This window comes from Pangasianodon hypophthalmus, chromosome 13 (genome assembly GCF_027358585.1).
Source record: "Pangasianodon hypophthalmus isolate fPanHyp1 chromosome 13, fPanHyp1.pri, whole genome shotgun sequence".
Lineage (NCBI taxonomy): Eukaryota > Metazoa > Chordata > Actinopteri > Siluriformes > Pangasiidae > Pangasianodon > Pangasianodon hypophthalmus.
This window is the reverse complement of record NC_069722.1, coordinates 41,176-62,283: the sequence shown is the minus strand read 5'-3', so window position 1 is coordinate 62,283 and position 21,108 is coordinate 41,176. Positions and strand designations below refer to the sequence as shown.

Sequence of the window (21,108 nt, the reverse complement as noted above, 5' to 3'; positions counted from 1 at the left end):
CCTCCCTCTATCTCTCTCTCTCTCCTCCCTCTCCCTCTATCTGTCTCTCTTCTCCCTCTCCCTCTATCTGTCTCTCTCTCTCTCCTCCCTCTCCCTCTATCTCTCTCTCTCTCCTCCCTCTCCCTCTATCTGTCTCTCTCTCTCTCCTCCCTCTCCCTCTATCTGTCTCTCTCTCCTCCCTCTCCCTCTATCTGTCTCTCTTCTCCCTCTCCCTCTATCTGTCTCTCTCTCTCTCCTCCCTCTCCCTCTATCTCTCTCTCTCTCCTCCCTCTCCCTCTATCTGTCTCTCTCTCTTCCCTCTCCCTCTATCTGTCTCTCTCTCCTCCCTCTCCCTCTATCTGTCTCTCTCTCTTCCCTCTCCCTCTATCTCTCTCTCTCTCTCTCCTCCCTCTCCCTCTATCTGTCTCTCTTCTCCCTCTCCCTCTATCTGTCTCTCTCTCTCCTCCCTCTCCCTCTATCTGTCTCTCTCTCCTCCCTCTCCCTCTATCTCTCTCTCTCTTCCCTCTCCCTCTATCTGTCTCTCTCTCTCCTCCCTCTCCCTCTCTCTCTCTCCTCCCTCTATCTGTCTCTCTCTCCTCCCTCTCCCTCTCTCTCTCTCCTCCCTCTCCCTCTATCTGTCTCTCTCTCTCCTTCCTCTCCCTCTATCTGTCTCTCTCTCCTCCCTCTCCCTCTATCTGTCTCTCTCTCCTCCCTCTCCCTCTATGTGTCCCTCTCTCTCCTCCCTCTCCCTCTATCTGTCTCTCTCTCTCCTCCCTCTCCCTATCACTCTATCTCTTTATCCGTCTATCTGAAATATATATTTGTTATATTTTATATTCTTTTCTGTCCTGTCACTGCTATTATTTAATTAATTACTGTTTCTATTTCTATTTCTTTTATTTCTTTCTCTTTTTTTTACTGTAAAGCACTTTGAGCTAAACTTCAGATGTATGAAAGGTGTTATAAAGAAAATTTTATTATTATTATTATTATTATTATTATTATTATTATTATTGTTGTTGTTGTTGTTATCAATGATGCCAAAGATAGAAGATTAAGTTCAACATTAGAAGCTTTATTATAATAATAAACTGTGTGTCCAGAAGATGTCGCTAATGAGTCGCTTTTCAGCTCTGAGCCGTTCGAAGTTGGCGCTGAAGAGAGAGTGTTCGTGGGATTTGTAGTTTTTAACTCGCGATTGGACTACAATCGGTTAAAAATACTACCGTGTACAGTGTACGAAACAATTAAAATCAAGTCGAAATAAATCCGGAAATCTATAAAATCTTAAAAGAACAGAAAAAGCTCATACGATAGTTATAAAGTAAAAATATGCCTATGATTAGAAGCGAATGGGGAAAACCACTTCCGCCTCTGACGCAATCACTCACTCGCAATTCTATTGGTGTAATGTGAATTACGTTGCCGTGGTGGGAGGAGCTTGTGAGTGACAGCGCTGCAGAACAGCACGTTTTATTTCCGAAATCCGTTATTAGTGCGGTTTTTGTTCGTTTGTAATTAATTAATTAAAGTTATCAAAACTTGCTATACTTTAAAACTTCGTATATTAAAGCGGTTCCGTTCTCATTTCCGGTTGAATCTGCGCTCTGTGTCGCTGCTTCATTAGCGGGGTTTAGCTCAGAGAGCTACATTAGCCTCAGGACTTCAGAGACTCTCACCGCTGTTTATTATTATTATTATTATTATTATTATTATTATTATTATTATTATTGTTTCTATAACTGTTAGGGTTCTAGATAACAGACAGTTAAGCAGGTGTGAGTGTGTGTCAGTGTGTGTTATGGCAGAGAGAAGCTCACACAGTGTGTACAACATCTTTAAGTCCATGGAGCTGGGACCTGGTGCTGAGAGTTCAGCTGTTACTGCAGGGGTAAAACTCTACACAACACTAAAACTCTACACAACACTAAAACTCTACACAACACTGTAAACTCTACACAACACTAAAACTCTACACAACACTAAAACTCTACACAACACTAAAACTCTACACAACACTGTAAACTCTACACAACACTAAAACTCTACACAACACTGTAAACTCTACACAACACTAAAACTCTACACAACACTGTAAACTCTACACAACACTAAAACTCTACACAACACTGTAAACTCTACACAACACTAAAACTCTACACAACACTGTAAACTCTACACAACACTAAAACTCTACACAACACTAAAACTCTACACAACACTGTAAACTCTACACAACACTAAAACTCTACACAACACTGTAAACTCTACACAGCACTAAAACTCTACACAACACTAAAACTCTACACAACACTGTAAACTCTACACAACACTAAAACTCTACACAACACTAAAACTCTACACAACACTGTAAACTCTACACAACACTAAAACTCTACACAACACTAAAACTCTACACAACACTAAAACTCTACACAACACTGTAAACTCTACACAACACTAAAACTCTACACAACACTGTAAACTCTACACAACACTGTAAACTCTACACAACACTAAAACTCTACACAACACTGTAAACTCTACACAACACTAAAACTCTACACAACACTAAAACTCTACACAACACTGTAAACTCTACACAACACTAAAACTCTACACAACACTGTAAACTCTACACAGCACTAAAACTCTACACAACACTGTAAACTCTACACAACACTAAAACTCTACACAACACTAAAACTCTACACAACACTGTAATCTCTACACAACACTGTAATCTCTACACAACACTGTAATCTCTACACAACACTGTACACTCTACACAACACTGTAAACTCTACACAACACTGTAATCTCTACACAACACTGTAATCTCTACACAACACTGTACACTCTACACAACACTGTAAACTCTACACAACACTGTAAACTCTACACAGCACTAAAACTCTACACAACACTGTAAACTCTACACAACACTAAAACTCTACACAACACTAAAACTCTACACAACACTAAAACTCTACACAACACTGTAAACTCTACACAACACTAAAACTCTACACAACACTGTAAACTCTACACAACACTAAAACTCTACACAACACTAAAACTCTACACAACACTGTAAACTCTACACAACACTAAAACTCTACACAACACTGTAAACTCTACACAGCACTAAAACTCTACACAACACTAAAACTCTACACAACACTGTAAACTCTACACAACACTAAAACTCTACACAACACTAAAACTCTACACAACACTGTAAACTCTACACAACACTAAAACTCTACACAACACTAAAACTCTACACAACACTAAAACTCTACACAACACTGTAAACTCTACACAACACTAAAACTCTACACAACACTGTAAACTCTACACAACACTGTAAACTCTACACAACACTAAAACTCTACACAACACTGTAAACTCTACACAACACTAAAACTCTACACAACACTAAAACTCTACACAACACTGTAAACTCTACACAACACTAAAACTCTACACAACACTGTAAACTCTACACAGCACTAAAACTCTACACAACACTGTAAACTCTACACAACACTAAAACTCTACACAACACTAAAACTCTACACAACACTGTAATCTCTACACAACACTGTAATCTCTACACAACACTGTAATCTCTACACAACACTGTACACTCTACACAACACTGTAAACTCTACACAACACTGTAATCTCTACACAACACTGTAAACTCTACACAATACTGTAAACTCTACACAACACTGTAATCTCTACACAACACTGTAATCTCTACACAACACTGTAAAACTCTACACAACACTGTAAACTCTATAAAAAACTTTACACTAATAGTTTTACTGTTTGTTTCTGAGGCGTGTTATTCGGGCTGCATTAGTTCCCATGTGACTGTACGGTAATTAGTTAATTAAGTTCGTTAGGAATCATGTGACTGAATGACTCGGAGTCCTGGACTGGGTGTAATTCTGTTACATTCAGATATAAAGTGGAGTTGAGCTCTGAGTTTAGAACTCAGTGTGTTACTGTTTAAAAGGGTTAAAGGTGTAAAGTTCAAAAGCAGTGTGTATGAGACACGCCGCTTCCCAAAATCCCTCCTTTAGAGCAGAAAAACAAATACAGCCGGGTTTCAGAGCCACTTATTAATAATAATAATTAGTAATAATAATAACAATAATAATAAACAATAAACAATAACAAAAAAATTTTAAGGAGGCTGATGGACTCCCAGTGTGTTTCTGTCTCAGTGTGTGTTTCTGTCTCAGTGTGTGTTTGTGTCTCAGTGTGTGTTTCTGTCTCAGTGTGTGTCTGTCTCAGTGTGTGTTTCTGTCTCAGTGTGTGTTTCTGTGTGTTTCTGTCTCAGTGTGTGTTTCTGTCTCAGTGTGTATCTGTCTCAGTGTGTATCTGTCTCAGTGTGTTTCTGTCTCAGTGTGTGTTTCTGTCTCAGTGTGTATCTGTCTCAGTGTGTTTCTGTCTCAGTGTGTTTCTGTCTCAGTGTGTGTTTCTGTCTCAGTGTGTATCTGTCTCAGTGTGTGTTTCTGTCTCAGTGTGTGTCTGTCTCAGTGTGTTTCTGTCTCAGTGTGTGTTTCTGTCTCAGTGTGTTTCTGCCTCAGTGTGTGTTTCTGTCTCAGTGTGTGTTTCTGTCTCAGTGTGTGTCTCAGTGTGTGTATCTGTCTCAGTGTGTGTGTCTGTCTCAGTGTGTGTCTGTCTCAGTGTGTGTTTCTGTCTCAGTGTGTGTTTCTGTCTCAGTGTGTGTCTGTCTCAGTGTGTTTCTGTCTCAGTGTGTATCTGTCTCAGTGTGTGTCTGTCTCAGTGTGTGTTTCTGTCTCAGTGTGTTTCTGTCTCAGTGTGTGTTTCTGTCTCAGTGTGTGTTTCTGTCTTAGTGTGTTTTTGTCTCAGTGTGTGTCTCCGTGTGTGTTTCTGTCTCAGTGTGTGTTTCTGTCTCAGTGTGTGTCTCAGTGTGTGTTTCTGTCTCAGTGTGTGTTTCTGTCTCAGTGTGTTTCTGTCTCAGTGTGTGTCTCAGTGTGTTTCTGTCTCAGTGTGTGTTTCTGTCTCAGTGTGTGTCTGTCTCAGTGTGTTTCTGTCTCAGTGTGTGTCTCAGTGTGTTTCTGTCTCAGTGTGTGTTTCTGTCTCAGTGTGTTTCTGTCTCAGTGTGTTTCTGTCTCAGTGTGTGTCTCAGTGTGTTTCTGTCTCAGTGTGTGTGTCTGTCTCAGTGTGTCTGTCTCAGTGTGTGTCTGTCTCAGTGTGTGTCTTAGTGTGTGTTTCTGTCTCAGTGTGTGTCTCAGTGTGTTTCTGTCTCAGTGTGTGTCTCAGTGTGTTTCTGTCTCAGTGTGTGTTTCTGTCTCAGTGTGTGTCTCAGTGTGTTTCTGTCTCAGTGTGTGTTTCTGTCTCAGTGTGTGTTTCTGTCTCAGTGTGTTTCTGTCTCAGTGTGTGTCTGTCTCAGTGTGTGTCTGTCTCAGTGTGTGTTTCTGTCTCAGTGTGTTTCTGTCTCAGTGTGTGTTTCTGTCTCAGTGTGTGTCTCAGTGTGTGTATCTGTCTCAGTGTGTGTGTCTGTCTCAGTGTGTGTCTGTCTCAGTGTGTGTTTCTGTCTCAGTGTGTCTTTCTGTCTCAGTGTGTGTCTGTCTCAGTGTGTTTCTGTCTCAGTGTGTGTCTCAGTGTGTATCTGTCTCAGTGTGTGTTTCTGTATCAGTGTGTGTTTCTGTCTCAGTGTGTTTCTGTCTCAGTGTGTGTTTCTGTCTCAGTGTGTGTTTCTGTCTTAGTGTATTTTTGTCTCAGTGTGTGTCTCAGTGTGTGTTTCTGTCTCAGTGTGTGTTTCTGTCTCAGTGTGTGTCTCAGTGTGTGTCTGTCTCAGTGTTTCTGTCTCAGTGTGTGTCTCAGTGTGTTTCTGTCTCAGTGTGTGTTTCTGTCTCAGTGTGTGTCTGTCTCAGTGTGTGTTTCTGTCTCAGTGTGTGTCTCAGTGTGTTTCTGTCTCAGTGTGTGTTTCTGTCTCAGTGTGTGTCTCAGTGTGTTTCTGTCTCAGTGTGTGTTTCTGTCTCAGTGTGTGTTTCTGTCTCAGTGTGTTTCTGTCTCAGTGTGTGTCTGTCTCAGTGTGTGTTTCTGTCTCAGTGTGTTTCTGTCTCAGTGTGTGTCTGTCTCAGTGTGTGTCTCAGTGTGTGTGTCTGTCTCAGTGTGTGTCTGTCTCAGTGTGTGTGTGTCTCAGTGTGTGTTTCTGTCTCAGTGTGTTTCTGTCTCAGTGTGTTTCTGTCTCAGTGTGTGTCTGTCTCAGTGTGTGTCTCAGTGTGTGTTTCTGTCTCAGTGTGTGTCTGTCTCAGTGTGTGTCTCAGTGTGTTTCTGTCTCAGTGTGTGTTTCTGTCTCAGTGTGTGTCTCAGTGTGTGTTTCTGTCTCAGTGTGTGTCTGTCTCAGTGTGTGTCTCAGTGTGTTTCTGTCTCAGTGGGTGTTTCTGTCTCAGTGTGTGTTTCTGTCTCAGTGTGTTTCTGTCTCAGTGTGTGTCTCAGTGTGTTTCTGTCTCAGTGTGTGTCTCAGTGTGTGTTTCTGTCTCAGTGTGTTTCTGTCTCAGTGGGTTTCTGTCTCAGTGTGTTTCTGTCTCAGTGTGTGTCTCAGTGTGTTTCTGTCTCAGTGTGTTTCTGTCTCAGTGGGTGTTTCTGTCTCAGTGTGTGTTTCTGTCTCAGTGTGTTTCTGTCTCAGTGTGTGTTTCTGTCTCAGTGTGTGTCTCAGTGTGTTTCTGTCTCAGTGTGTGTCTCAGTGTGTGTTTCTGTCTCAGTGTGTGTCTCAGTGTGTTTCTGTCTCAGTGTGTGTCTCAGTGTGTTTCTGTCTCAGTGTGTTTCTGTCTCAGTGGGTGTTTCTGTCTCAGTGTGTGTCTCAGTGTGTGTTTCTGTCTCAGTGTGTGTCTCAGTGTGTTTCTGTCTCAGTGGGTGTTTCTGTCTCAGTGGGTGTTTCTGTCTCAGTGTGTTTCTGTCTCAGTGTGTGTCTCAGTGTGTGTTTCTGTCTCAGTGTGTTTCTGTCTCAGTGTGTTTCTGTCTCAGTGTGTGTCTGTCTCAGTGTGTGTGTCTGTCTCAGTGTGTGTCTCAGTGTGTGTTTCTGTCTCAGTGTGTGTTTCTGTCTCAGTGTGTGTTTCTGTCTCAGTGTGTGTCTGTCTCAGTGTGTGTGTCTGTCTCAGTGTCTGTCTCAGTGTGTGTTTCTGTCTCAGTGTGTGTTTCTGTCTCAGTGTGTGTCTCAGTGTGTGTTTCTGTCTCAGTGTGTGTTTCTGTCTCAGTGTGTGTTTCTGTCTCAGTGTGTGTCTCAGTGTCTGTCTCAGTGTGTGTTTCTGTCTCAGTGTGTGTTTCTGTCTCAGTGTGTGTTTCTGTCTCAGTGTGTGTCTCAGTGTGTGTTTTTGTCTCAGTGGGTGTTTCTGTCTCAGTGTGTTTCTGTCTCAGTGTGTGTTTCTGTCTCAGTGTGTTTCTGTCTCAGTGTGTGTTTCTGTCTCAGTGTGTGTTTCTGTCTCTGCTAGTCATGGTTGGAGCAGCACTCTCGTTCTCTCGGCCTGTTTATTGACGGGAAGTTTGTGCACCCGGATAACAGACAGACACTCACAGTTTCTGATTCGAAAGGTGAGAAAGTTTTATTTCTTTCTGAAACTGTCTCACTGCAGCACCATCTCTGTCTCCTCGCTCTTTCTCCTCACTGTGTTTTATTTGTCCCTTTTGCTTTTAGGTGAGAATTTGTGCAGCATCTTGTGTGCTGATGATGATGATATTTTGAGCTGCGCCTCTTCAGCTGCTGCAGGATTTAAAGTGTGGAAGGAGCTGAGTGACAATCGCAGAGCCAGAGTCCTGCTCAGGTACAGACACAAAGTCCTGCTCAGGTGCAGACACAAAGTCCTGCTCAGGTACAGACACAAAGCTCTGCTCAGGTACAGACACAAAGCTCTGCTCAGGTACAGACACAAAGCTCTGCTCAGGTACAGACACAAAGTCCTGCTCAGGTACAGACACAAAGCTCTGCTCAGGTACAGACACAAAGCTCTGCTCAGGTACAGACACAAAGTCCTGCTCAGGTACAGACACAAAGTTCTGCTCAGGTACAGACACAAAGTCCTGCTCAGGTACAGACACAAAGTCCTGCTCAGGTACAGACACAAAGCTCTGCTCAGGTACAGACACAAAGCTCTGCTCAGGTACAGACACAAAGCTCTGCTCAGGTACAGACACAAAGTCCTGCTCAGGTACAGACACAAAGCTCTGCTCAGGTACAGACACAAAGCTCTGCTCAGGTACAGACACAAAGTCCTGCTCAGGTACAGACACAAAGCCCTGCTCAGGTACAGACACAAAGCTCTGCTCAGGTACAGACACAAAGTCCTGCTCAGGTACAGACACAAAGCTCTGCTCAGGTACAGACACAAAGTCCTGCTCAGGTACAGACACAAAGCCCTGCTCAGGTACAGACACAAAGCCCTGCTCAGGTACAGACACAAAGCCCTGCTCAGGTACAGACACAAAGCTCTGCTCAGGTACAGACACAAAGCTCTGCTCAGGTACAGACAGAAACTTCAGAACTGTGCTCACACTAAGGATGTCGTTGCAGGTTAGCGAGCGTACTGCAGAGGTACAGCCAGTGTGTGTGTGAAGTGTGTGATCTGTGTCAGACTCCTGGCTCCGCCCCCGCGCTCGTCCGACTAGCACAGTATTATGCTGGCTGGGCTCAGCTCCGACACACACTCCTGCCTGAGTGGAACCCACGAGGTGTGTGTGTGTGTGTGTGTGTGTGTGCAGGAACATGTATTTCATGTATTTGCAAAAATATGATTGAAAAGGAACAATGTGTGTGTGTGTGTGTGTGTGTGTGTGTGTGTGTGATTTAGGTGTGGTTGCAGTGGTGATGTCAGATGATGTCTTTTTCTATTCCATGTGGCTGAAGGTCCTTCCAGCTCTTGCTGTAGGTGAGTTCAGCCTGCACATCCCTTCAGCACACACACACACACACACACAGAGGCATTGATCCATTGCACTGATTGCAGTCCCTCTTTAGTCATGGACTTTGTCTCTACCTTTATCCAAACTTAATCCACAGGACGCAATGAACTGAACATCAAACAGCAAGAAAAAAATATAGAAGATGATTTTCTATAGTTGCAGTTTGTGCAGCAAAACGTCACTCAGGAGCTGAAATGTGCTAAAAGATTTTAACCTGCCAGAGAGAACAGAATTTGTACAGTTTAACCACATGCTTCTGGTAATGATTGTACACCTGCTGTATTGTGAGTAATTTACTGTCCGCAGATTGAATGACGTAGTGAACACTGTGATCTGTTTGTGATTATAATGAGCATTCGTGTTTCATCTTTTAAAACTATGTTTCTTCAGTAACAGGAGACTGAACACAAGCTCTAATATACACTTTGTAAACACTGCAAGCTCTTATGAACACTTTATTCACATATATCGCTGTTCATTAGCACTTTACAGCAGCAGAATTTCACTCTGACTCGGAACTGTTTCATAGGTAATGCTGTCATTGTGGTTCCTGGAGTAAAAATGGCTCCTCCCACCCTCCTAATGGCTCAGCTGTTAATGGAGGCGGGACTTCCTGCTGGTGTGCTGAACGTGGTGACGGGCAACGGATCAGTGAGAGTCAAAGTGGCTCAGAACAACCAGATCAGCTACGTCACCTACAGTGGGAGCAAACAGGTGTAATGCCAACCGTTATGAATTTGCGTAGAAGCTCTGCATTTTAATATTGGAGTACGCTGCTATGAGTTAATATACACCATCTGAGCGAGAAGAACTGTGTTAGAGGGGCAGCGTTAGAGGGGCAGAGTTAGAGGGGCGGCGTAAGAGGAACTGCGTTAGAGGGGCAGAGTTAGAGGGGCGGCGTTAGAGGGGCGGCGTTAGAGGGGTGGCGTTAGAGGGGCGGCGTAAGAGGGGCAGAGTTAGAGGGGCAGAGTTAGAGGGGCAGAGTTAGAGGGGCGGCGTTAGAGGGGTGGCGTTAGCAGGGCAGCGTTAGAGGGGCAGAGTTAGAGGTGCAGAGTTAGAGGGGCGGCGTTAGAGGTGCAGAGTTAGAGGGGCGGCGTTAGAGGGGCGGCGTTAGAGGGGTGGCGTTAGCAGGGCAGCGTTAGAGGGGCAGAGTTAGAGGTGCAGAGTTAGAGGGGCGGCGTTAGAGGTGCAGAGTTAGAGGGGCGGCGTTAGAGGGGCGGAGTTAGAGGGGCGGCGTTAGAGGGGCGGCGTAAGAGGGGCGGAGTTAGAGGGGCGGAGTTAGAGGGGCGGAGTTAGAGGTGCAGAGTTAGAGGTGCAGAGTTAGAGGGGCGGCGTAAGAGGGGCGGCGTTAGAGGGGCGGAGTTAGAGGGGCGGCGTTAGAGGGGCAGAGTTAGAGGGCAGGGTGCGCGGGTGCTCGCAGTTCACAACACTTCAAGCTCTCTGCAAACAAACACGCTCACTAACACTGTTCCTCTAACAGTGTGTGTGTGTGTGTGTGTGTGTGTGTGTGTGTGTGTGTGTGTACACGGGGTTTTACAGTAACCACCAGGCAAGTGGCACCCCTGCACTACAGTTTCTGCCTTAGACAAGCCATTTGTGAAAGGACTCTATAGGAAATGTAATGAGATTTCTCTCTCTCTCATACACACATACACACACATACACACACACACACGTCAGGTGTACACCTCTTGAGGTACTGACTCCTGTCTGCGTCCTTCTTGTAGTGACTGTGAGAAACTGTGTACTAAATGTGCTGAATGTATGAAATCCATGTTTCAGGATGGAGAGCTGCTGGTGAAACAGATGGCTGGGCGGGGCATTCCTGTCTCTCTCTCCCTGTCTGTCTGCTCTGTGTGTCCGTTCATCATCTTTGAGACTGCAGACGTGGACAGCGCTGTGGACGGACTGATGGACGCGGCTTTCAAAAACTGTACTGAGGTAAAGTATAAGGATACAAACTATCTGTTTCTCTCTCTCTGTCTGTCTGTCTCTCATTCTCTGTCTTTCTGTCTGTCTCTGTCATTCTCTGTTTGTTTTTCTGTCTGTCTGTCTCTCTGTTTAATTACTGTAGTCCTTGTGAAGAACTGCACTTCCTACATTCCTAAAGTGGTATCACTGTAACCATGGAAACATAGCTGAACACTGACCTTGACTTTTTCACTAAACTTAGTTTCGGTTTCCGGATTAAACTCTACACCATAACAGGTTCTGTCTTTCTCTCTGTCTGTCTCTCTCAGTGGAGGTGGGTGGTGTGTGTGCAGGAGTCGGTGTATGATGCCGTGGTGGAGAAGCTGAAGTTCAGGATGGCTGGAATGAAGTGCGTTCGTGTGAGTGATGAGTGTGAGAGAGGGCGAGTGGACGCTGCAGTGCGGGAGGCGGAACAGCAGGGGGCGACGGTGAGTCACTGGGACACAGTGAAAGCCTGTTCTGTTCCCTCACTACACACACTGACCGATTCATCCAACGTGGTTTCAGATCCATCAAAAGAAAACACACATTCAGTGGAGAATTTTCCCCTCTGGTTCAATTCATTACAGTTTTACACACACACACACACACACACACTAATCACACACACACTAATCACACAGATGTAAAGCTCTGTGTTTTCTCTCTCTCTCACACACACACACACTGTTCACACACACACACACACACACACACACACACACACACACACACTAATCACACAGATGTAAAGCTCTGTGTTTTCTCTCTCTCTCTCTCTCTCTCTCTCACACACACACACACACTGTTCACACACACACACACACACACACACACTAATCACACAGATGTAAAGCTCTCTGTGTTCTCTCTCTCTCTCTCTCTCTCACACACACACACTGTTCACACACACACACACACACACACACACTAATCACACAGATGTAAAGCTCTCTGTGTTCTCTCCCTCTCTCTCTCACACACACACACACTGTTCACACACACACACACACACACACTAATCACACAGATATAAAGCTCTCTGTGTTCTCTCTCTCTCTCTCTCTCTCTCTCTCTCACACACACACACACACACTGTTCACACACTAATCACACAGCTGTAAAGCTCTCTGTGTTCTCTCTCTCTCTCTCTCTCTCTCTCACACACACACACTGTTCACACACACACACACACACACACACTAATCACACAGATGTAAAGCTCTCTGTGTTCTCTCTCTCTCTCTCTCTCACACACACACACACACACACACACACACAGCAACGTTACTGGTGAGTTCGCTGCGTTCTGTATGTCGGATCGATGTTTGAATGTCACATTAATGCTAACACATCTGTAACAATAACACATCTGTCTCACTGTCTTGGGCCTCTAGAGCAAAATGTTTTATTCTCTACACATTAAATACAGAATTACTGTTCGTGTGGAATGGTGTGTTTTTTCCCTGGTGTATTTCACAATTAAGCAGCAATGAGAGTGTGGGATTAAACATCACAAACGCACTGAATTATGGGATACATTTGCGTTGTTTACTCAAACGATTCCCGGTCTGGAAAAAAATCACGTGAAAATGTCTTTACTATAATAAAAGTTTGATACTGTGCTAGCGATTACAGAAAGTGTGTTTAGAGCTTCAGCACTTCGCTTTTATTCCTTCATTACAGCCGTTACAGCTCAGAACTGCTGACTGGTTCTTATGGCAACTTCTCATGTAAAGGTGTTTGTATGTGTATTGTAGTTGATCCAGTCCTGTCCTCCACCCTCCTCTGGATGTGTGTATCCCCCCACAGTGGTGTGTAACGTGGCTCCCTCCTGCTCCTCGGTGGTGTCTCCTCCGCCCGGCCCCGTCGTGCCCCTGCTGTCCTTCAGGAGCGCTGCAGAGGGAGTGGCTTTGGGTAAAACGATCTCATCTTCATCAAATCTCACTCTGTACAGTTAGCAGGGTGTGTGACAGCGATTTGTAATAATAATAATAATAATAATAATAATAGTCAAAGTTTAAATTATATAGCACTTTTTTATATCTTCGGTGGCTTAAATGTTGTATTTCCTGTCAGACTCAGTGCACTTTTGGTGTTCGTTATTTCAGGATTTCAGTGATTTTCAGCTGGATTGTGTTTTATTGTGTCGTATCAGTGGAATATAACAGAAGCTCTGAATGTTTAAAGGAAACTGCAGACCTCATGGTCGAGCTGCTTCCATCTGGACTGAAGATCTGACACTGGCTTTGGAGACTGCAAAGAGGTACAGTGTGTGTGTGTGTGTGTGTGTGTGTGTGTGTGTGTGTGTGTGTGTGTGTGTGTGTGTGTGTGTGTACTCACCGGGCACTAGAGACTGTTGTGTGTTAAAGTCCCAGGAGATCAGCAGTTTCTGAAAAACTTAAACCAGTCCATCTGGCACCAGCACCCATGCCACGGTTAAAGTCACATAGATCAGACTTTTTCTTCATCCTGATGTTTGACGTGAACATTTACTGAAGCTCTTCACCTGCATCTGCATGAGTTTATACATTGTGCTGCTGCAATGTGATTGGCTGATTAGATAACTGCATGAATGTGCTGGTGTACAGGTGTTCCTAATAAAGTGACTGTGAGTGTGTAAAGTGTGTTTCAGTCGTTGCTGATTTTTTGCTCACTGCTGATGCTTGAAGACACTTAAAGCTCAATTATATTTGCTTTATACGTGTATAAGAGACGGCTGTCACGTGAATGCTGTGGTCGTTGGTTGCTTGTGCACGTTTGCAGTACAGGTCCAGATTGTATAACAGGAGTGATCCAGAAATTTTCGGATTTTGAAAGTTTCATTATCACTTAAATTTCATTAATAACAGGTCTGTTTACATACCGTTGTCTTTTTATTTCCATCATTCTTAATATTTTAACCATAAGTTTTAAAGTCTTACTGGCTGTGTGTGTGTGTGTGTGTGTGTGTGTGTGTGTAGTCTGTGTGTGGGTTCGGTGTGTGTGAACACTCACTCTGTGACAGATCCGTCGCTCCCACAGTCCGGACGGAGAGAAAGTGGAACCTGCACTGACGGAGGTCGAGAGGTAAAGATGATTATTTTTTATTTTGAACACTAGAGAAATTAAATATTAAACACTGTAAATACTAAACACTGTAAATATTAAACACTGTAAATACTAAACACTGTAAATATTAAACACTGTAAATACTAAACACTGTAAATATTAAACACTGTAAATACTAAACACTGTAAATACTAAACACTGTAAATACTAAACACTGTAAATATTAAACACTTCTTTAAGCATTTCAGTGCTGATGTCTGTTTGAGCTCATTATTATTTTGAAAGAACAAAAAGTTCCACATATTCCGTGTGCAGTGAGGCCAATTAATAAATGTTCAACTGTTCCAAACTTTTAAAATTGTGTTAGTGGTTTTTATGACTATCTATCTATCTATTTATTTATTTATTTATTTATTTATTTATATGTCCATTATTTGATTTGTGCAGGTGATGGATGATGATAAAAGCTTTACATGTGTGTAATTTCATTAACAACAATTTCTGGAGACTCAGCAATTTTAAAAAAATTACGATTTTTTTAATGACAGTTTGTGATTTTTAATTTTTATACTTTAAATTATTTTAAATAATTAAAATAATTATTTTAATTTTTCTTTAAAAGTAGCATTAATTTTGCCATATGTATTTGAATTATGATAATTTTTTAAAGGTTCTTACAAGAATTAGAGTATAAGTTGTGTGTTTTTAATTATAATGTGTGTGTGTTTTTTTTAATAATACTGGCTCATTTTCATGCTTATGGACCGTAGTGAGATAACAGCCTGGTTGTTGAATTGTAGGGTCTGTATCAGTTCCTGAGTGCGTCTGTGCCTCCGCCCCGCTCTGAACCCATCTCTCTGGACTACACCAAGTTTGGTACTGCAGCATCCAGGTTCCTGGTGCCGGATGGTTCTGATCCGTCCAGGTGTGTGTGTGTTTGAACACTAACACTTATAAACACTATCAAATCACTTACACTGAAATATGATCAACGCATTCAGGAATTTTGGCTTCAAGTATTTTTAGACTTTCATCAATAGCAAAAAAAAAACCCTTTAATTGCTATTTAATTCATTGCAGAAGAGTCCACTCTGACCCGAACCAGAGGTTCTGTGTGATGATTTAGACATGGATTGTGTATGATGCTAAACTGGAGCTATAAGCTTTCGTTACTTTTCGTTAGCTGCATTAGCCTCAGAGCTGCAGTTCAAATCTAAAAATTAAACTTCACACGCTGAACACGTCTCGTCTGATCCACTGCGTTTGGGTTAAAGAGACACTGTGGACATTTTATTTACAGCCAAACTGTCCTTATAAATAAATCACTTAATGAACTGGTGCTCTTCCAATACTGACCTGTAAAACTGAAATTCTCTCTCTCTCTCTCTCTCTCTCTCCCTCTCCCTCTCCCCATATCTCGCTCTCTCTCTCTCTCTCTCTCTCTCTCTCCCCATATCTCTCTCTCTCGCGCTCTCTCTCTCTCTCTCTCCCCATCTCCCCATATCTCTCTCTCTCGCTCTCTCTCTCTCTCTCTCTCCCTCTCCCCATATCTCTCTCTCTCGCTCTCTCTCTCCCTCTCCCCATATCTCTCTCTCTCCCCATCTCTCTCTCTCTCTCTCTCTCCCTCTCCCCATATCTCTCTCTCTCCCTCTCCCTCTCCCCATATCTCTCTCTCTCTCTCTCTCTCTCTCCCTCTCCCCCCATCTCTCTCTCTCTCTCCCTCTCTCCATATCTCTCTCTCTCCCCCCCCATCTCTCTCTCTCCCTCTCCCCATATCTCTCTCTCTCTCTCTCAGTGTCGCTCGCTCCTGCACTCACTTGGTAGGGGGGAAGGTGTGTAAAGCTGAATCAGGCTGCAGTAGGGCAGTGCAGGCTCCAGGGGGCGCTGTTTTGGCTCACTGTCCTGATGGTGGTAGGAAAGATGTCCGTAACGCAGTGGACGCCGCGCTGAAGGTCCAGCCGGGGTACGACTTCAAACTCACTTCCGTCTGTGACACTAAACACACAGAGGAGTTACAGAGGATATTACTTCACTTCACTTCACTATTAAACTGAACGTTACGTGACTGTTGTCGTTTTGATGACAGATGGATGAAGAAAAGCCCGGCGGCTCGAGCTCTCGCCCTCTACTCCCTCGCTAACAGTCTGGACAAAAGAAAGCAGGACGTGGCCGCGTCAATCCACAATCAGACCAGTCTCTCTATGGAGGAGGCAGCTCAGGAGGTGGAGCTTAGCATCTCCAGGCTTTCTGATTGGGCTGCACGGTGTGATAAGCAAAATGGACACATGCCAGTAAGAGACATGTTTTCGTCCATTTCTCTCAGTTAAAGCTCCGATTCTGTCCTGTATTTATGTGTAAATTTCTCACAGCTCCTTCCTCACACTGGCTCCGCCCTCTCAACCCCAGAGGCTTTAGGAGTTGTGGGCGTGGTCCTGCCTGACACTAAGCCTCTTCTCTCCATGGTATCCGTTCTGGGGGCAACTGTTTCCATGGGCAACGCCATCGTCATGGTGCCAAGCGAGAAGTTTCCTCTTCCAGCTCTCGATTTCATTCCGGTGATTTTACATTCCAACTAAACACTTTATTTAGGTGTGAACAGATTATTCTGTCTGTTTCACATCCATTTTAGAATAAAACTGAAATTTAAAATTTCTTTTCAAGATACGGACACATGATACAGAAAGTCTTGTGGGTTTTTTGATAGATATTTTACTTTTATACAACAGTTAGTTGTGTTCCACTAATTTGTTCGGTCAAGCGGCGTTCCCTGTGTGCTGATATTTAGTGTAACAGCGCAGGTAGCTTTCACTGTGTAGGTCACTCCATTCGTCTGTGTTCATTACGTACATTTCCAATTCTAGCATCAGTCCATTACATGTAAACCGTTACTACTACCATGAGGGGACAATACATTTTTCATGAATATAACTTTTGAAGTAAAATGTGAACGCTTGTGAGATGAAGATGGAAATGAAGAAGATAAGCCAGTTTCAGTTTGTGTCTGTAACAGGAATGAACATATCACTATGGGTCCAACGAGCAGCAGTCAGTGACTGTGGCTTCTTGAGTGTGGAGCAAAAATAAACAAAATATTTGGCCATATTGTTTCTGAAGTGTCAGTTACTCCATAATAATTTCTTGTTTAGAAATTCTTGTTTGAATCACAGACATGCCGATATTCAGTATAACAGCACTCGTGCATTTTTGAATCTGTGTTTATTAGTGTGTAGTTTAAATATATATTTAACGATGGAGATGGAAAAGCTGCTGTTAGACTTTCATTAGAAGTAAACAGGTTTTCTGTTTTGATGTTTGTCTTCACAGGTTCTCCAGGCGTCTGACATTCCTGTGGGCGTGGTCAGTGTCATCAGTGGTGGAAAGGATCAGCTGACTCAGGCTTTGGCCAATCACAATGAGATCCAGGCCGTGTGGTACTGGGGCAGTGCGGAGGTCAGTCTGATGCGATGTGCTGTTTATTGGTCAGCTTTCTCTCCAGTTACATCCTGAAATTCTGAAGTTTTATAAAGTCTTCATAAAAGACCTGCATAAAACTTTTTTATAAAATATAAAAAGCAAAGTGGCATTAGTCATATAAAATCTACTTCTGCACTTTAAAATACATTCAGAACATTTAAAAAGTTTATTCAGATGTTTTACTTTTACACGGCGCTGTACAGAACGCAGTAGAGCGGGAAAGTGCGTCGCTGCTTCTCAGTGTTTTGTCACTTCAGGAAAAAAGAAACGCTGAAGAGAAAAACTGATGGTTATCATTTACTGAGATGGAACTGAAAAAAAAAATAGCTGGGGCTATAACAGGGCTGTGTGTTATAATGTGTACTAAAGAGTGAATAATGTGTACTGAATAGGGAATAGTGAGTAAATAATAGGCAGTAGGGAATAATAGTGAATATGGCGTGTGGTTTGGAACGTGTCCATGTGGACTGATGAAAAGATGTTTGTGGTGATTATTATAAAATGATGTTGTGTTCTAAATCATGTGTGTGTGTGTGTGTGTGTGTGTACAGGGCCGTCAGTTCCTGCAGCACTGCAGTCCTCTGAAGCGTCTGTGGCTGCACTGTGAGGAAGAGGAGGATGAAGATGGAAGAAAATTCTGGACCGAGCCAAGTCTCTCAATGCAGGAGGAGATGTGGAGAGAGTGTGTGGTGTGGAAGAGTGTGTGGATCCCCACCGCTTAGACACACACACACACACACACACACACACAGTCAGAGAGAAATGAGCAGTGTGTGTGTTTACTGTTAATGCATCTTTAGAATTAAGAAATAAAATAAATCGGGGTTAGAAGCATATTCGAGTAAATATAGTGGATTATTAAATCAGAATTTTCTCATTGAGAGTTTGGAAGGTCGAGTTCTGAGTTTTATATAAATCACAGAAAAACGGAGCTGATTCAGCTTTTTGAGGACAAAATGTTCAAGTGAAAGTTTTTTCAGTAAATTTTGTTGCAAAACTCTGTCACATTTTGTTAAAATTCAATTCAATTAATTTTTATTTGTATAGCGCTTTTTTACAAAGGTCATTGTCTCAAAGCAGCTTTACACAAACAAAAGTACAGTGAAGTGTGTGACGTCTCTGATGAGCAAGCAGGGCGAATGTTAAAACTTTTTGGCCACAAATATATAAAATCATTTATCCTCTCGTTTATCCCATGGGAACTTCAGCATGTGATTTGCACTTCAGACATTCCAGAATAAAAATGTGCAGCTGTAATTTTATTTATTTGTCCAGTAACACATCGGTACTTAAATAACTGTAGACCTGAGACTGAAGAAAAAGCTGTAAGTCTACGTTTAATATAATTAGTGCAAATTAATTACAAATTAATTAAATTCTTACCATTAGTGTTTCTATTCTGACTTTCTTATATTACATTATTACATCTAATGTAAAGTTTAAATTTAAATAAATCATATGATATTACAGAACAGGCCAGACTCGGGTTTCACTGTTCATGATTACTGCTGTAGATTTTTCCAGATCTTTGTCACCGTCTGATTAATGAACAGAAACAGTTTTGAGAAGAAATGAAAAAGTTTCTGTACCGCTTTTACTATGTTCATAGATTTTGTAATTGAAACCAATCCACACAGTATTTAACCTGCTGTGAGAATCTTATAAAAACTGAGAAAGCTGTAACGTTCTAATAATGTCATTCTACTTCATCATTAAATGATTAAGGATGCGACTGATGTAAGCTTTTTGACTGAATGCAGAGTTACACACCTTTTCAGGTTAATCTGAAAAAGCAGACACACACCACCACACCTGAAAGTACTGTAGTCAAAGACTTTCCAACAAATTTGTGGTACAACTTCACAAAGAGCCGCAGGCATCAGAGAAGCGTTTCCACTTTAAAAAGTCTTTGAGCCGGAGAGTTTGTGATATTGCACAGAGGAAATGCACAGTGCAGCGATGGATCATAACAGCAAGAAGCCGTTCTCTCAGGTGTGGGTCTCGTCCCAAACCACACACCGACCGACAGCAGTGTCTCATCTATGAAGTGGTCCTGTGAGATTATTGCACACAGTGGAAAAGGACACAGCACCATTCACACTGCTAAATGTTCTTCCTCAAGGACCTATAACAATAAATGAACTAAAAACTAAAACAAAAAAAAATAATCCTTGTTTTGAGTTTTTTTATGCTTTAGTAATCTTGGATTTTTAGACTGGTGCTCTTAGTCCCTGACCTGCGAACCAGCATGAGGATGTGTATCTGACAGAGACTCCAGAGCTCTTCTGTAAGTGCTGTACTTCACTGTAGTGCACTTTACTTTACTCTAAAGTTTATTACATAGAGTTTTTACTGCTTGAACAAACTGGATCATTTCATTTAAAAGCATTTTTTAAAGTGGCAGAGAGTAATGTTTAGAGCACTCCCCATCACACCCCTCAAAAAAATGCCATCCTGAAAGAAAGGAACTGAGTTTTACTCTAGGTTTTATATTTTTTTCAAGTTTTTAAGTTTTTCCAAAGTAGTTTAAAAATTATTAACATTATTAACATTACAGGTCTATAAACACGGTTAGAATTTACAGACTGCACCTTTTACCAGGTAAGAGTTAAATCTTTAATCAGATTTGTGTGAAAGGAGGAAAAACAGATCTTTAGGGCTGAAACATGATTTCAGTCTTGTCTTAACTGGTGTCAGATTTCAGTTCAAATTAAAACAATAGTTACTTCTTCATAATAAATGTAGTGTTAAAGGAGATCACTGAACTGCTGAATCACAGTGACAAGGCACAATTTCACTTTCTCAGGTAAGAGTCTCTGGAAAACTCTGACTTCAGCAATTTTTTTTTTTAATCTCAGAAAGGAATTCAATTAATTAAGAAAAAAATCTATTTCTCTTTTAAGCTGAGAAACATTAAATGTACATTACAAAGTCTGTAAAGATTTTCAGTTGTTTTCGGAATTTTAATGCTGAACACTGTAACTCGGTGAGAAAGTGTGTTTATAGCTCTGACATTTTCTACCCAAAAACCAAAATATTGCACAAGTGTTTGTTGAATTTGTGTTGGTTTGAGTTCACATTCACAGAACTTTAACTCTTAAATTTAACTTCCTTGTTTAGTCCAAAATTATGTGATTAAAGCTCAGCCTCATTCATTTTCTCTGGTGTCTTGAAGTTGCTTGGAATCCGTGTTTAAAAAGTATTGAGTTAAAATGGATTAGTGAATAAAATACTGTGAGTGAATTGCAGTTAAATTACATTATAATGGTCACGCCTCAGTTTTCTGCTGCTGTAAGCGACTCTTCCCCTTGTGATTTGCGTTACAGTGAAAGCCATTATGAAACACCATGTGACACGTAGTCAGGAGGTAAACAGGAGACGCTGAGTCACAGTGACACGGCACTTTTCAGCTCAGGTCAGATTCCAGCTGAATCTTCATACAGGGTTAGAATTCTGGCCATAATCAGATTTTACACAGATTTAACTCTTAAATTGAACTGGTTAATGGAAAAGGGATATTTATTCATTTGTCATGCAATATATACAGAATAAGCATTTTCTACAGTGGATTACACAATCAGAACAAAAGTAGATAAAAAAAAATAGATTAAATAAAAAAAGATTATATTTATGGCATTTGGAAGGTTAGATACACAACATGAATGGTAGCTACTGGGAGATGCTGTGTGTGTGTGTGTGTGTGTGTGT

The 21,108-nt window shown here is 42.1% G+C and overlaps 1 protein-coding gene across 1 annotated transcript; it reads left to right on the top strand.

Moving 5' to 3' along the window:
- The first annotated feature begins 1,405 nt into the window (after positions 1-1,405).
- Positions 1,406-19,132, top strand: aldh16a1 (aldehyde dehydrogenase 16 family, member A1). Its single transcript, XM_053239281.1, has 17 exons — positions 1,406-1,870; positions 7,461-7,560; positions 7,664-7,790; positions 8,537-8,694; positions 8,814-8,891; positions 9,455-9,639; positions 10,708-10,866; positions 11,166-11,324; positions 12,636-12,792; positions 13,066-13,141; positions 13,839-13,944; positions 14,727-14,851; positions 15,722-15,889; positions 16,013-16,217; positions 16,296-16,481; positions 17,251-17,376; positions 17,952-19,132. Exons 1-17 carry the CDS (start codon positions 1,781-1,783, stop codon positions 18,120-18,122), a joined length of 2,376 nt encoding a protein of 791 aa, XP_053095256.1. The 5' UTR covers positions 1,406-1,780; the 3' UTR covers positions 18,123-19,132.
- The last annotated feature ends 1,976 nt before the right edge of the window (positions 19,133-21,108 follow it).

What these genes read in the sequence shown, in the direction of transcription:
- aldh16a1 (XM_053239281.1), top strand. Translation starts at nt 1,781, where the DNA reads ATGGCAGAGAGAAGCTCACACAGTGTGTACAACATCTTTAAGTCCATG. An exon ending in CCTTCCAGCTCTTGCTGTAG is followed by an intron (nt 8,892 to 9,454) that starts GTGAGTTCAGCC and finishes ACTGTTTCATAG; the next exon opens with GTAATGCTGTCATTGTGGTT. An exon ending in GCACTGACGGAGGTCGAGAG is followed by an intron (nt 13,945 to 14,726) that starts GTAAAGATGATT and finishes GTTGAATTGTAG; the next exon opens with GGTCTGTATCAGTTCCTGAG.